Source organism: Physella acuta, unplaced genomic scaffold, assembly GCF_028476545.2.
Source record: "Physella acuta isolate Inbredline_101_S28 unplaced genomic scaffold, ASM2847654v3 ptg000456l, whole genome shotgun sequence".
Classification (NCBI taxonomy): domain Eukaryota; kingdom Metazoa; phylum Mollusca; class Gastropoda; family Physidae; genus Physella; species Physella acuta.
The window spans coordinates 233,799-246,207 of record NW_026731975.1 but is presented as its reverse complement, the minus strand read 5'-3'; the positions used below and the strand labels follow the sequence as shown (position 1 = coordinate 246,207).

The following is a 12,409-nucleotide window of genomic DNA, read 5'->3' as shown; positions in this document are numbered from 1 at the left end:
TTAATGTGGCTTTTAAAGCATTAGAAGCATGATGCAAATGATATGTATAAATATCACAAACACAGTAGATTTCATTAGGATTAAGAGGGAACAATTATATTATTTTTTTTTAAACAAATGGGAAAAATGTGAAAGGTGGGGTTGTGGAAGTAGTCTACCACAGGAAGAGCATGAGAAAGGCAGAGCTAAGTTTTAAGTCTGCTACAGGCACAGCAGTGAGAAATTATGCCCTGTGTGTCCTACACACCTTATTGCTACACACTTAGTTATCAAGTTGGAACACAGCTTGCAAAAATAACACAGCTCATTGTGTGTATAGTACCAGTTTGTTGGATGGAAAAGTATAGGCCATCACAAAGATATACCAGATGGGACAAAAAGTTCAAAACACCCATTAGTAATATCATGGCTATGTAAAGTCACAATCACTGAAGTCACTTCCTAAATCTTCTGCAGTCATCATAGCATACTCTGTAATGTCATCACTGTCCTCAACTTGAGCACTTCCTGTTTGGTTTCTATTTTTACCACGACCTTTGCCCTTCCCAGCAAATGCCCTGCCTTTACTTGCATTCCCACTGGACTGCAGTGGGAGAATACCATGACCTCTGACTGACCTTGCATCAGTCAAGTGTTCCATTTGCCTTCTGAAAACTTCTTTTGTGCCCAGCTTCCTTCTGTAGGCATCATCTTCATCATCACTCCCAGCGATTGGTTGGTCAAAATTCTTAGCTCTGGCTGACTTACTCCCCTTTGAACTTTGGTCACCCACAGTAAAGGAATCTTTATTTCTATCACTTTTATCTTGAATTTTCAACTTTTTAGATACTTCAGGCGGAGAAACATCTTCAAATGTATCTTCACCCATCAAACTAGCAAAAGAAAAATCATCTAAATTTGCTTTGTCCATAACTTTGTGGGATTTGTTTTTCTGTGAATGCTTTGAGATATCCTTAACTTGTTTTTTTGTTTTAGAAAGTTTTTTAGCTTTGGTCAGGGTATCCATTCCACCGAGTAGATCTTCAAAAGACATAACCTGATCGGTATCTTTGTCCTGCGGCCTGGCCTTCAGCATCTCTGCTGCTGCTCTTTTCTCACTCTCCTCCAGCCTCTTCTCCACAGCGTTCTTGACGTGCTCACCTTTCAGCTGGTGAAGCAACATCTTGTCCTCTCTACTCCTTTTGTTTAAGTACGCCAGTGTTTCCGGAAGGTTCTGCTTGTTGATGATGGAAACATCAGCTTTTTTTATATCCACTTCGGCTGTGCTTTTATCCACTGCGTCTGTGGAGGAACTGCTAAGATTAGAACTGGCCAGAGGTATAGGGGTAATCTCTTTATTTTGGAGTGAATTTTCATCATCGTGGTTTAAAGCTGGTTGAGGGGTTTGACCTTTCACTACATGTGTAGAAACTGACCCCATATCACTCATAATTTTACTAGTTTTCTCAAAAGACACTTTGGAAATTCCCTGTGACTTTTTCACTTGAGTTTTATCACTGAGTGAAGAATGGAAATTATTTGGTGGTTTATCCCTGGCTAATTTTGGTGGTGTTTTCAGTTTGTCCACACTGTTAGAGTGACCAGCAGAGGTTGGTTTTGTTTTCTCACTACCATCATCTGATTGGTCACTGCTGCTACTTTCAGACAAGTTCCCTACTGCCTTAACACTAGGTCTTTTGTGAGCAGTAGCGCCTCTTGGTTTTCCTTTTATTTTAGGTTTTGCTCTATCAAGGGAAGCAACCGTTTTATTTCTAGGTTTAGCAGTGCATGAACCTTTCATGGGAGGACAACTCTGATTTTTTTCTTTCATTTTTTTTAAGACAGCAGAAGCTTGTTTAACCTTCTCAGCCATGGCCAGCATGAATCCATCAGAGTCTGCTTCACTTGCACTTTGGATGCTAGATTTATCTCTCTCTAATTTCTGGTCATTAATATCCAACCCCTTATCTGCTTCTAACTTTCTTTTTCTCCCTTTGCCTCCATCTGACTTAGATTTAGACTTGACATTTGACTTTATGCCATCTTGTATTCCTGCATTTGGATTCTCGACATGTGACTTTGATTTTACATTTACACGTGCGCTTGTGTCATCAGAACCTTCATGATCCACTGAACCGTCACCAGATTTTCCCTGGGAGTTTTTAACTAAAGCAAGGGCTTTCTTCAACCTGCCGCTCTTAATTTTTGAAACAGGAGTGAAACTGTCAGGGTGAAAAAAGGCTGAAATTCTTGCTTGGCTCTGTGGGGAAAAAAAATCTTGAAAGATTAAATTTTAGTTTTAAAAAACTGTTATATAGTTTTCTATACAAGTACTTAATTTCAATTTTTGTGAAAACCAAACTCAATTTAAAATTATAGGAGTTTTTAATCCTTAAATATAAATTATTATTATAATCTAAATTATGATAATTCTTGAGTCAGCTAACAGCTATGATATTTATTTTAGCCTAATCACAACAAACCAAATTAAAATAATTATAAATATCCGTAACAGTTATGTAGCTTTTGTTTGATCAAGTGAGATTAAAATAACTTTATGTACATATGTAGGATATTTTTTCTGAACTTTTTATACTCACATCTTTTTTAGTTAATTGCTTTATCATTGGAAGAAGGGACTGGTCAGTTTTTTCTTTGGACCAACCAAATTTTGTCTTTGCAAAACTAATACTATGTTAAGGGTAATAACTACTTAAAATATTCTTTTAATTGTACTAGACTTCTACTTTTAAATGTTAAAACATAAAGAAATAGACTCAAAAGTACAATATTTTCAACTTTCCATCAGAATATATTTTAATAATTATACATTGCATTTTGACTACAAAGGTTGGAGAAAAAAAAATGTCTACAGTTATAATTGTTTGACTGATTTAAGGATACTCTCTCAATAGATCCAGCTCTGGCAATCTCCATGTAAATCTCTCAGTGGAATCATCAACTGTAGGGTTTAGGTAGGCATCAACCACTGTCTTACTAGGGAACCCTGAAACAGATGGAAAAGGGTTAACTAGGCTTCAATCACTGTCTTACTAGGGAACCCTGAAACAGATAAAAAAGGGTTAACTAGGCTTCAATCACTGTCTTACTAAGGAACCCTGAAACAGAAAAGGGTTAACTAGGCTTCAATCACTGTCTTACTAAGGAACCCTGAAACAGAAAAGGGTTAACTAGGTTTAAATGAATGTCTTACTAGGGAACCCTGAAACAGAAAAGGGTTAACTAGGCTTCAATGACTGTCTTACTAGGGAACCCTGAAACAGAAAAGGGTTAACTAGGCTTCAATGACTGTCTTACTAGGGAACCCTGAAACAGAAAAGGGTTAACTAGGCTTCAATGACTGTCTTACTAGGGAACCCTGAAACAGAAAAGGGTTAACTAGGCTTCAATGACTGTCTTACTAGGGAACCCTAAAACAGATAGAAAAGGGTTAAGTAGGCTCCAACCACTGTCTTACTAGGGCACTGGTTCCCAATGTGGGTTGGGACCCCCAGGAGGGAATCGAGAAGGGTTTTCTGGGGAGGGGGGGGGGGTTGCCAACATGTAGACTAATCCAAACAAAATTGTACTAGAAAATCTTTGGTGTTTATTAATTTCTTTATTAATATTGACTTTTTAATAATGTGGGGGTCACTGGTCACTTAGTGATTGTAAAAAAAGTTTGGGAACCTGTGTACTAGGGTATTTTGAGATAGGTAGATCGTTTTTAAAAAGAAATAATACAATAATTAGATATGACCCACACACAGCACACAAATATCTTACAAGAATTTACGGTACAACTTACCTGGAAAAAGTTTTAAATCTTTAAGTCGATCTCTTGTTCTGTTTTCTAATGTCTGAATGCCCTGTCTCTTTATCTTGTCCCACCACTGCCTATAAATAGATTCACTTTTAATTTTATTTACCAACAAACATAATAGTAAACAATATATATTAAATCTTCATATAACACTATCAGTTAAGAAGACTATAGAAGGATGACTAATTACTTGAATCTACATAAGCCTTCAAGCCCATCCCCAGGAAACTCTGCCATTATTTCTAGAGCTCTCACTGGCCCAACTCCTTGGATACCCTCTGTGTAGTCACTTCCACACAGTAGAGCTATGTTGATTAGCTGCTCTCTGCCTAGCCCTGAACAACAACAAAATAGGAATTTTGTTATTAAGGACACAAACATGTAATAAAATAAAAAAAAATAAAAAAATAATACACAAAACAAATAAAACAATTTAAAAAGCACAGACGAGCTGTAATTTCAATTACAAAATGCATTATAAAACAAAAACTGTTTATTTTAAGCTTCAGTCCTCGTTGATTGTAGTGGCAACTTGAAAAGTACGTGTTTAAGCACATTGGTCACACTTTTTAATCTCCAACACAAAGTTGTTTCTTTTAACTCTTGTAAGGTACAAATAATGACCAGGCAATTGAGTTGTAGTGTGTGTGTGTGATTTCCAACTTAAAAATTTTTTTTGTTGCGGGTGGTGATGGACTACAGAAGACCTACTCTAGTTATATAAAGGAACCATCAAAATTTGAAATGGGAAGGAAAATTTAAGCATGTGATTTCTAACCCTAAAATTTTAAACGCACATTCCATTTATCAATTTATTAAAACTCCATATAACATTGGATAAAATATAGTAACACATCTTTAACGTTTTTACTAAATGAGAATACTAAAATTTTACCAAAGTGCTTGTGTATGTTGTCAAATGTAAACAACTCCACGTGTTTGCTTTGGTTGAAAAAGTTTTTGTACATCCTACGGCCACCAAACAACCAGATGTCGCTGTCGTCAGTGATTGTGCCCTGAGTTTGATCTGTGATGTCAAGAAATGCACACTGAGCCTCAGCTTCCATGGGGCTGACTAAGTAGGGGATTCCAAAAAGTCTCAACAACTCCTGTAAAAGGAACAATATAAATAGTAAGAAATAGCCACACACAACATTTTCAAAAGGTTGACATGATTAGTCAACCAAAACTATTTTAAATTAGCAGAGACAACTAGCAAGCCAAAGCAATTTTTTAAATTAGCAGACATGGCTTGCCAGCCAAAACTATTTTTAATTAGCTAACAAAAAAATATTTTGGCAGGCTTGATTAAAAGACACTTACCTGAGCTTCCATGTTTATTTGTTCTGTTACCGATGTGGCAAGTCTGTTTTGTTTGCCTTGCTCCATGAGCAGTGCCATTCTTTCACTGTCTAGGTCGGTATTCATTTCCATTAGATCATCCTACAATCGAAAATGAGAAAATGAAACAAAAGCACATTATTCATGTTGTTCAGTAATTAAACAACTGCTAATTGAGCAGTAAAGTAAACATTACAATGAAAAACATGCATGATGACTTAAATCTGAGAGTAGATAAAACTAAATTGTATTACACTTGTAAAAAAAACTGTAAGTGTAAGATGATTCCATAGCTTGAGTTAGCCTTGAGATTTAATTGGTCTTTTAAAAAACTAGTTATTCTATAACAAGATTTTTGCATTATTTACCATAGTAAACAGAACCAGTACACAAACCTCGTTACTTACATTATTAAGATTGTGGAAATATGTTTCTATCTCATCCTCTCCTTCAAAATCTTCTGGTTGGGGTCTGGCAACAGCTTTTGATGGTGATATACTGAGCTTTGATCCATCAAGGTTTTCTTCTTCACTAACTTCACTGTCTGAAGAGCTGCTTATACCTTTTTCATTTAGGGACTCTTCAGTTTCACTTAGTGCGGATTTGAGCTCTTCTGTGATACCTTGGATGTTAGTCTTGGATTCATTATTAGATAGTCTGACATTGTCAATGTTACTTTTTACTGAACTAGAAGCAGGTGACTCTTTATTTGCCTTGGTTAAACCTGGACTTGTGTTAGTTTTGTGTGAACTATTGACAGCAGTTTGTAGAGAAATTTCAATGGCAAGTTGTAATTCTTCATCACTATCTGACAGTGGCACAGAATCTTTTCTTGTCTGAGCTTTCCCCTCATGCGCTGATTTTAGCCCAGCATCACCACTACTGAAAGCAGGACAACTCTGCTCATCTTCTACCTCGTCAGAATCTTCCCTAAAAAACCCCCCACTTGTACTGGTGTCAGGAACAACATCCCCACCATCGCCCCCTTCAACCTCTTGTAACGTTTCGTTAAGTTTTTTCTTTTTCTCCTCCAGTTGTTGAAGAATATCGTTGAGAACACTTTTTCTCTTAGCTACAACACTTTCATCAGATGCCAACTTCTGAATGACGTCTTCACTTCCAAGTTGAGCACGTTCTGTTGAATTAGGTTCCTTTCTTATCTGAGAAGGTGGATCTCCTGGCTGCTGAATATCTGAAGTCTTAAGATTTTTATGAGGAATAACTTCAGGCAAAGTTAGTGGCTCTGAAGAAGTCTGAAAAATGCTAGCTGGGAATAATTCATCTTCTTCTACCACTGCAGTTGGATCAATTGTAACTTCAATGAATCCTTCGTCTGTAAAATCATACAAATAATGAATTGCTTTCATAAATGCATGTACACATATTCAGTGAAAAAAATTACTGAAATTTATGTTATACCCAATTTTTACATCAACTTCTATGTGAAAATTAGGGTCAGAATTGTAAAAACCCAAATTTAAAGATATCTAAATTAATATGATGCACAATTGAATGATTAATCTTGTATAATTAGCTTAATAATTTTTAAAAGTTTAAGGCCATTATAATGACTAAACAAGTTTCCAAAAATTCTTAAAATAAATCACACAAAAATTTTAATTTGTGGAGCTACTCATACCTTCAGAACTAGAATCCATTTCATCTGATTGAGCAGCCACTTGAAAACTGGAACTTGACAAAGTTTTCATTGTTTCTGTTTCTGATAGATCCTCTCTTCTTTTCATACTGCCTTTATAAACTTCCTTCTGTGAAGATTTTCTCTTTCTCTGCTTTCTGTTATATTTCTTTTTCATCACAATTTCAACATCGCTATCATCAGAGCCTGCTGAAACAACTTTTATCAGTTGTTTTTGTTTCTTTTCATCTTGTAACATTTTCTTCTTATTGTATTCATATTCATCATTCTCTTCTTCAATTTTCTCTAGTTTCACTTTGTTATACAACTCAAATTTTTCTGCTTCCTCCTCTTGCTTTCTTTTTGTGAGGCCCTTGATCAGAACATAATGCGATGAATCTTCAGACACAATCCGCCTTGCTTCTACCTCATCCCCATACAAATCATCACCCAGAGGAACATCACCTGCTGTTTTGGTAGCCATTTCTTTTCTAACTTCTTCTATACGATTTGTTAGCTTACTTTGCTGCATCAGCTTTTTTAGCTGATATGATGAAAAGCTGTCAGAATCCTGCAAATGAATAATGCATAATTTGCAACACCATGCACTATAAAAATTAAAGCTACACAAAGTATTTGAAATAAATAAATCAAAAAGCTCTAAGAGTTCTGAGTAGTCAGTTTTGATTTAATTAATTACAAATGGTATTTCATTTTGTAAAAATCCATAATCATCAGATTTAAAACCATTAGTATTTATTATTAGGCAAAAACTATAAAATGATGGTTCTTTTTCTAGAATTAGGTCAGTATTAATTAGTTATCTAAGTATCAAATGTAATAAATTATCTATCTTGGTAGGTAAATAGGAAAGTCACCAAAAACTACATTTCCCATGATATCCCCACCTGGATTTGAGTAAACAAATAACAAATGTCTTGACCATGCTTTGATAAAACAATATAAAATAAGAATCACCTCAGGCATCTGTATAAGCTTGCTGAGACTGTGGTATTTCTTCCTCTCTTTCAGCTCATTTAAAACTTCATGCTGGATTTCCATTGGCAGGGACCTGAACTCTTCAGAGTCTGGTTGGGCATCAGACGACAGTGAAGATAAACTTTCCTGAAAGATAATTATTTTTTAAACAGATATGAAATTGTAAAAAAAAACTCCACTTAAGTAATTCTATGGTGAAACAGAGTCCTTGTGAGTGATTAGGTAATGTTACTTAATATAGCGATAAGTCTAAAATTAAGTTATTGATATACTGTGACTAGATTTTGTTTTAATATGTTTTAAGCTTAAGGATTACTTTTTTCATTGTACTTACTTTGATCCAAGCTTCTTGCAGTTCAAAGTCCTTCTCCCACTCTTCTGCGTTAATTGCGAGTCTGGGAACAGAATGTCACTATAAATAATAAATTAAAATTAAATCTATTTGGCCCCTAAAGTCTATAGAATTACGTAAGACCCACTAAAAGTGAACTAATGTGGTCTCTTTTATTTTAATACTGGCTGAAATACCCTCTTCTGCCTAAGATGGGGCTGACATTTAATTAAACAACCTATTTAATCCAGTTTTAATTTAGTGCAAATGTTTGTGTTAAACAACAATAAAAACTTAACATAACTTTCAACACAGTCAGTCAAAATGCAGATGGCATAACAAACTTCAAATTAAAAAGTTCTAAAGCTATACCCGATTTCCTCTGATTCTGGCAGTGGAGCTAGTTGAAATATATCACTTTCTTGATCACGACCCCTGCGAACACCAGGCACTCGCTTTGGCGCCGCAGTTTCTCCTAAAGCTTTTTTCACTGCATTACTTTTCACAAGGTTACGAAGTAATTTCTGAGCTATTTCACTGCTCTCCCTTTCTGCTTCAGCCTTTCTTTCTCTTCTAGCAGCCTAATAATGTAAATGAAAAACATTTTTCATAAATATTAAATATCTCTAAAATGTGAAGGTTTATAAAATTAAAGAGTAGGGACTGGAAAAAAAGGTATATTATAACAACATATAAGCATATTAACTTTTTATATTCTATTAGCATGCTAAATGCTTTTCTTAATAAAACAAATTTGTTTTCAAACAGTGAAAATAAAATACTATAGTTTTTACAGCAGTTTGGTAAAGAATAATGTACAAAGTAATATAGCAACTAAAATCAATTAGGTCTATTAGTTATTAAAAAAATGATGTTTTAAAAACATGTTTATTACTGACCATAGTCTGTTTTTTAAGAATGGGTACTCCACCATCAAACACAAAAACAGGCTTGATTCTATAGAACAAAAGCTTGCAAACCCGTGAAAAAAGGCCCTATAAACCAAGATATAAAACAAATTAAGTTAACTAAAACCAAAAGAACAATCTTAGGAAAACATTTAAGTCTTGAAGGTTGGATTTTACTTTTAAAATTAGTTAGACAAAACTACTAAATGATTGTTTAAATTAGTGTGTAAAACAGAAGATTAAGAGTTAATATCCACTAAAAGTGGACAGCATGGTCAAGGGAAGAGCACAACACCACTAATTGAAAAGTTTCTGTTCACTAGTTTGGCTTGAGTAGAACATCTCTGACTCCACCTAACTTGTGTGTGTACCTGGCTTTGAGTTTGGGAAAGTAATGATAACTGGGCAGAGAAACAGATGAGCTCTACTTTATCTGCCCTACAGATTGTTTGTTCTAATAAACTGCAAGTGTTAACACAGTAATAAAAGTAAGGTTATTTTGAAATTATCATATTACAAATCATGATATAGCATTTACCTGTAAATGAGCATTAGGGAGAGGATTTCCATCCTTATCTCTCATTCCTTTCATAGTTTGGTGGAGCCAAATACTAACATCTTGTGTCAGTTAAGAAATCATAGTATGCGTACTTACATTATAACTAATTAAAATTGAAGAAACTTTATTTGATACAATTTTAAAAGCTTTTAAGTCATATTTATCTGGTTTTCATCCCAATGTTAGATATCACGGACAAAATAAATAAGAAAACACAAAATTAAATAGTCCACAATCATAATTTTTACCATTATAACACCTGTAATTTATGCTATAGGTTCCTTTAAAATTTTGCTTAGATCTTTAAGTAAACAAGGATACCAACTGCTAAAACCTTTCCTTCTAAAGATTCAAGTGATACAGGACGTCCAGCAGAATGCAACAGCTGCCACAGTCCATGAACACCCATCTTTCTTGTCAAAAAATGTCCTCAAGTTAATAGCTGGAGGTCCAACAAAAGCATCAATACCAGTAGGTGGAAGTGATCTATTATTGTAGTTACTGGTTGTAAAACAAAAATGACAGAGATAGTTTGTTAATCATCTTGCAAGATGTACATATCACCTTTAATAGTTCTAATTTTTTAAAATTTCACACTCTTAGTACTTTATTCGGGCCAATTAACAGCTTGCATATAGATCTAAACATTTTTATTAAAATAAGTTTACATGAAAGAATTTGGTTTCCAAAAAATAAAATGATTGATGGTAGAGTGGGAAAGGTCTAAAGTCCAAACCAGCCAATGTATATCTAGATCTATTACTCTCCCGAGTCTGCCTACTGCCTTTTTAAAAAAAGCATTATGCTTTGAATTCTTAGACTTGGTTGGGTCTGTGTCAGTTGACTCAGAAGAATGTCCCTGAGCCTACTCAGCTCTGATGGGTACCTGACTCATATTTACTATGTCAAGTAAGCATAATATTTGGAAAATTGACCTAATTATAATAATTTTAAATTTATTAATTAGGGAGAATATTTCGATAAAATCAGTAAATACTTTAATAGTTTAATACACACATGGCTGGCTAATGTCAATGCTAACCCTGTCCCTAAGCCTAACCCCAACCCTGGTCCTACCGTAACCATCATATATAATTATTATTATATATGCATAAACCTATTCCGAAGGCTATTCCTAGCCATAAAAAATTAGTCGAGATTACAATACTAACTAATACTAATAATAACTAACTAACTAAATGGAGTACTAAATTTTTCTAGATCTAGATCTCTACAACCCAACACACCACTATTTTTTTTATTTTTTATGTAGAATCTAGTTCTAGACTCTAGTACACGGGTTCCCAACGTGGGGGTCGCGACCCCCCTGGGGGTCGCGAAGTTCTTTCTGGGGGGTCGCAAACTGGTATACTAAACCTTAGTAATTTGAAACAAAACATAAATATTTAGAAGAATTTTTGAAATTCGGCTTCATTAACATAACTGGAAATGTAATAGAGAAGAAACAAAGCGCACTATACAAAGTTGTTCTCAGTCACGAATCTATGAAATCTTCAAAACTAAAACGTCATTTGAGACGAGTCATTCGGAACACACCAAAAAATATATGGAGTTCTTTCGTCGATAAGAAGCTAGTTGCAAACGCCAGAGACTGGATCGAACAGGACGTTTTCACCAGCATTAGTGCAAGCATCAAATGAAGTCGCGATAGAAAATGCCAAGCAAAAAAAAAACAAAAAAAAACAATAGGAGAAAATCTATCAAACGCTGCCTGTACGTAAATGTTAAATAACACATTTTTATTGAAATTAAGCTTTCACCATTGTCTGCTTTTCAATTTGATAAATCAACAGACGTGAGTTCGTGTTTGCAGTTGCTGGTCTGTGTCTATATTCATGCGGATGATAGCAAAGAAGAGTTGCTCTTTTGTGAAGATAGCATGGAGAAAATAAATATCTTTTTTGAAACTGGATGATTAAAATGGGTTAGAACGGCTGTGGGGGTTTGTACGGATGGTGCGCCATCTATGTTTAGCTCAAAATCGGGCTTTCAGAAAACAGAAAAGATTAGCTCCCTCACCACTGCCCCAGGGGCGGAACTACAGTGCCGCCAGACCCCGCAATGCGGGGGGGGGCCCAGGCCGTTTAGGGGCCCAGAGCTGACCATAATCAATTTTTTTATAGTTAAAAAATAATTTTCTAGTAAAAACAAAACAGATCTATAATACAGTAGTGATGTTCTACAGTAGCTAACACATGCTGTTTCGTAAGGAAAAAATATATAGGCTACATGACTTGTAGTGTGAAAGATAGGCAAACGTTCTAATCACTCCCATGACTTATTTCCCTTTTTTAAATAGTTAAATATGTGTGCTCTTAAGAAATTTTTTAATAGATTTGCACTAAACAAATTAAAAAGCAATTACTTCTCTTAATTATTATTTTTTTAAAAATACGTAATAAAAATGACATAGTATAAAAAGAAAATTTATTAAAAACTAATAATATAAATACTAAAAACGTAAAAATAATTATAAGGCGAGAAACCATTACACATACAAAGCTTTTCTGCTTCATATTCTTTTGACCGACATGTACATTAGGCAGAACTATTTCAGACATTAAAACAGAGAATTTTAAAGCAGACCAATAGCACACACACAAATTATGTGATGTTTTAACATATTTTAATTTAAAATAAAAACTAAGAATTATTACTATTTTTTGAATTTCGGTCAAGCCCGTATTGAGTATTCTATATACGTATTTCGTATATAGGATCCTAATATATATATATATATATATATATATATATATATATATATATATATATATATATATATATATATATATATGGGGCCCAAAAACTTTTT

General features: G+C 34.3%; 1 protein-coding gene across 1 annotated transcript; it reads right to left on the bottom strand.

Moving 5' to 3' along the window:
- On the bottom strand, window positions 1-10,410 carry LOC131943443 (DNA excision repair protein ERCC-5-like). The gene is made up of 15 exons (XM_059303582.1): window positions 9,898-10,410; window positions 9,556-9,635; window positions 9,009-9,104; window positions 8,482-8,690; window positions 8,113-8,173; window positions 7,758-7,904; window positions 6,783-7,350; window positions 5,551-6,476; window positions 5,126-5,245; window positions 4,698-4,911; window positions 3,993-4,137; window positions 3,788-3,876; window positions 2,884-2,986; window positions 2,580-2,664; window positions 1-2,239 (listed from the first exon to the last, which is right to left on the bottom strand). Exons 1-15 carry the CDS (start codon window positions 9,983-9,985, stop codon window positions 410-412), a joined length of 4,761 nt encoding a protein of 1,586 aa, XP_059159565.1. The 5' UTR covers window positions 9,986-10,410; the 3' UTR covers window positions 1-409.
- Between the last annotated feature and the right edge of the window lie 1,999 nt (window positions 10,411-12,409).

Excerpts from the sequence above, each read along its gene's own strand:
- LOC131943443 (XM_059303582.1), bottom strand. The coding sequence starts at position 9,985 with ATGGGTGTTCATGGACTGTGGCAGCTGTTGCATTCTGCTGGACGTCCT. Across the intron at positions 8,691-9,008 it reads TTCTTAAAAAACAGACTATG|GCTGCTAGAAGAGAAAGAAA; the intron begins GTCAGTAATAAA and ends TTACATTATTAG. Across the intron at positions 6,477-6,782 it reads AATGGATTCTAGTTCTGAAG|ACGAAGGATTCATTGAAGTT; the intron begins GTATGAGTAGCT and ends ATGATTTTACAG.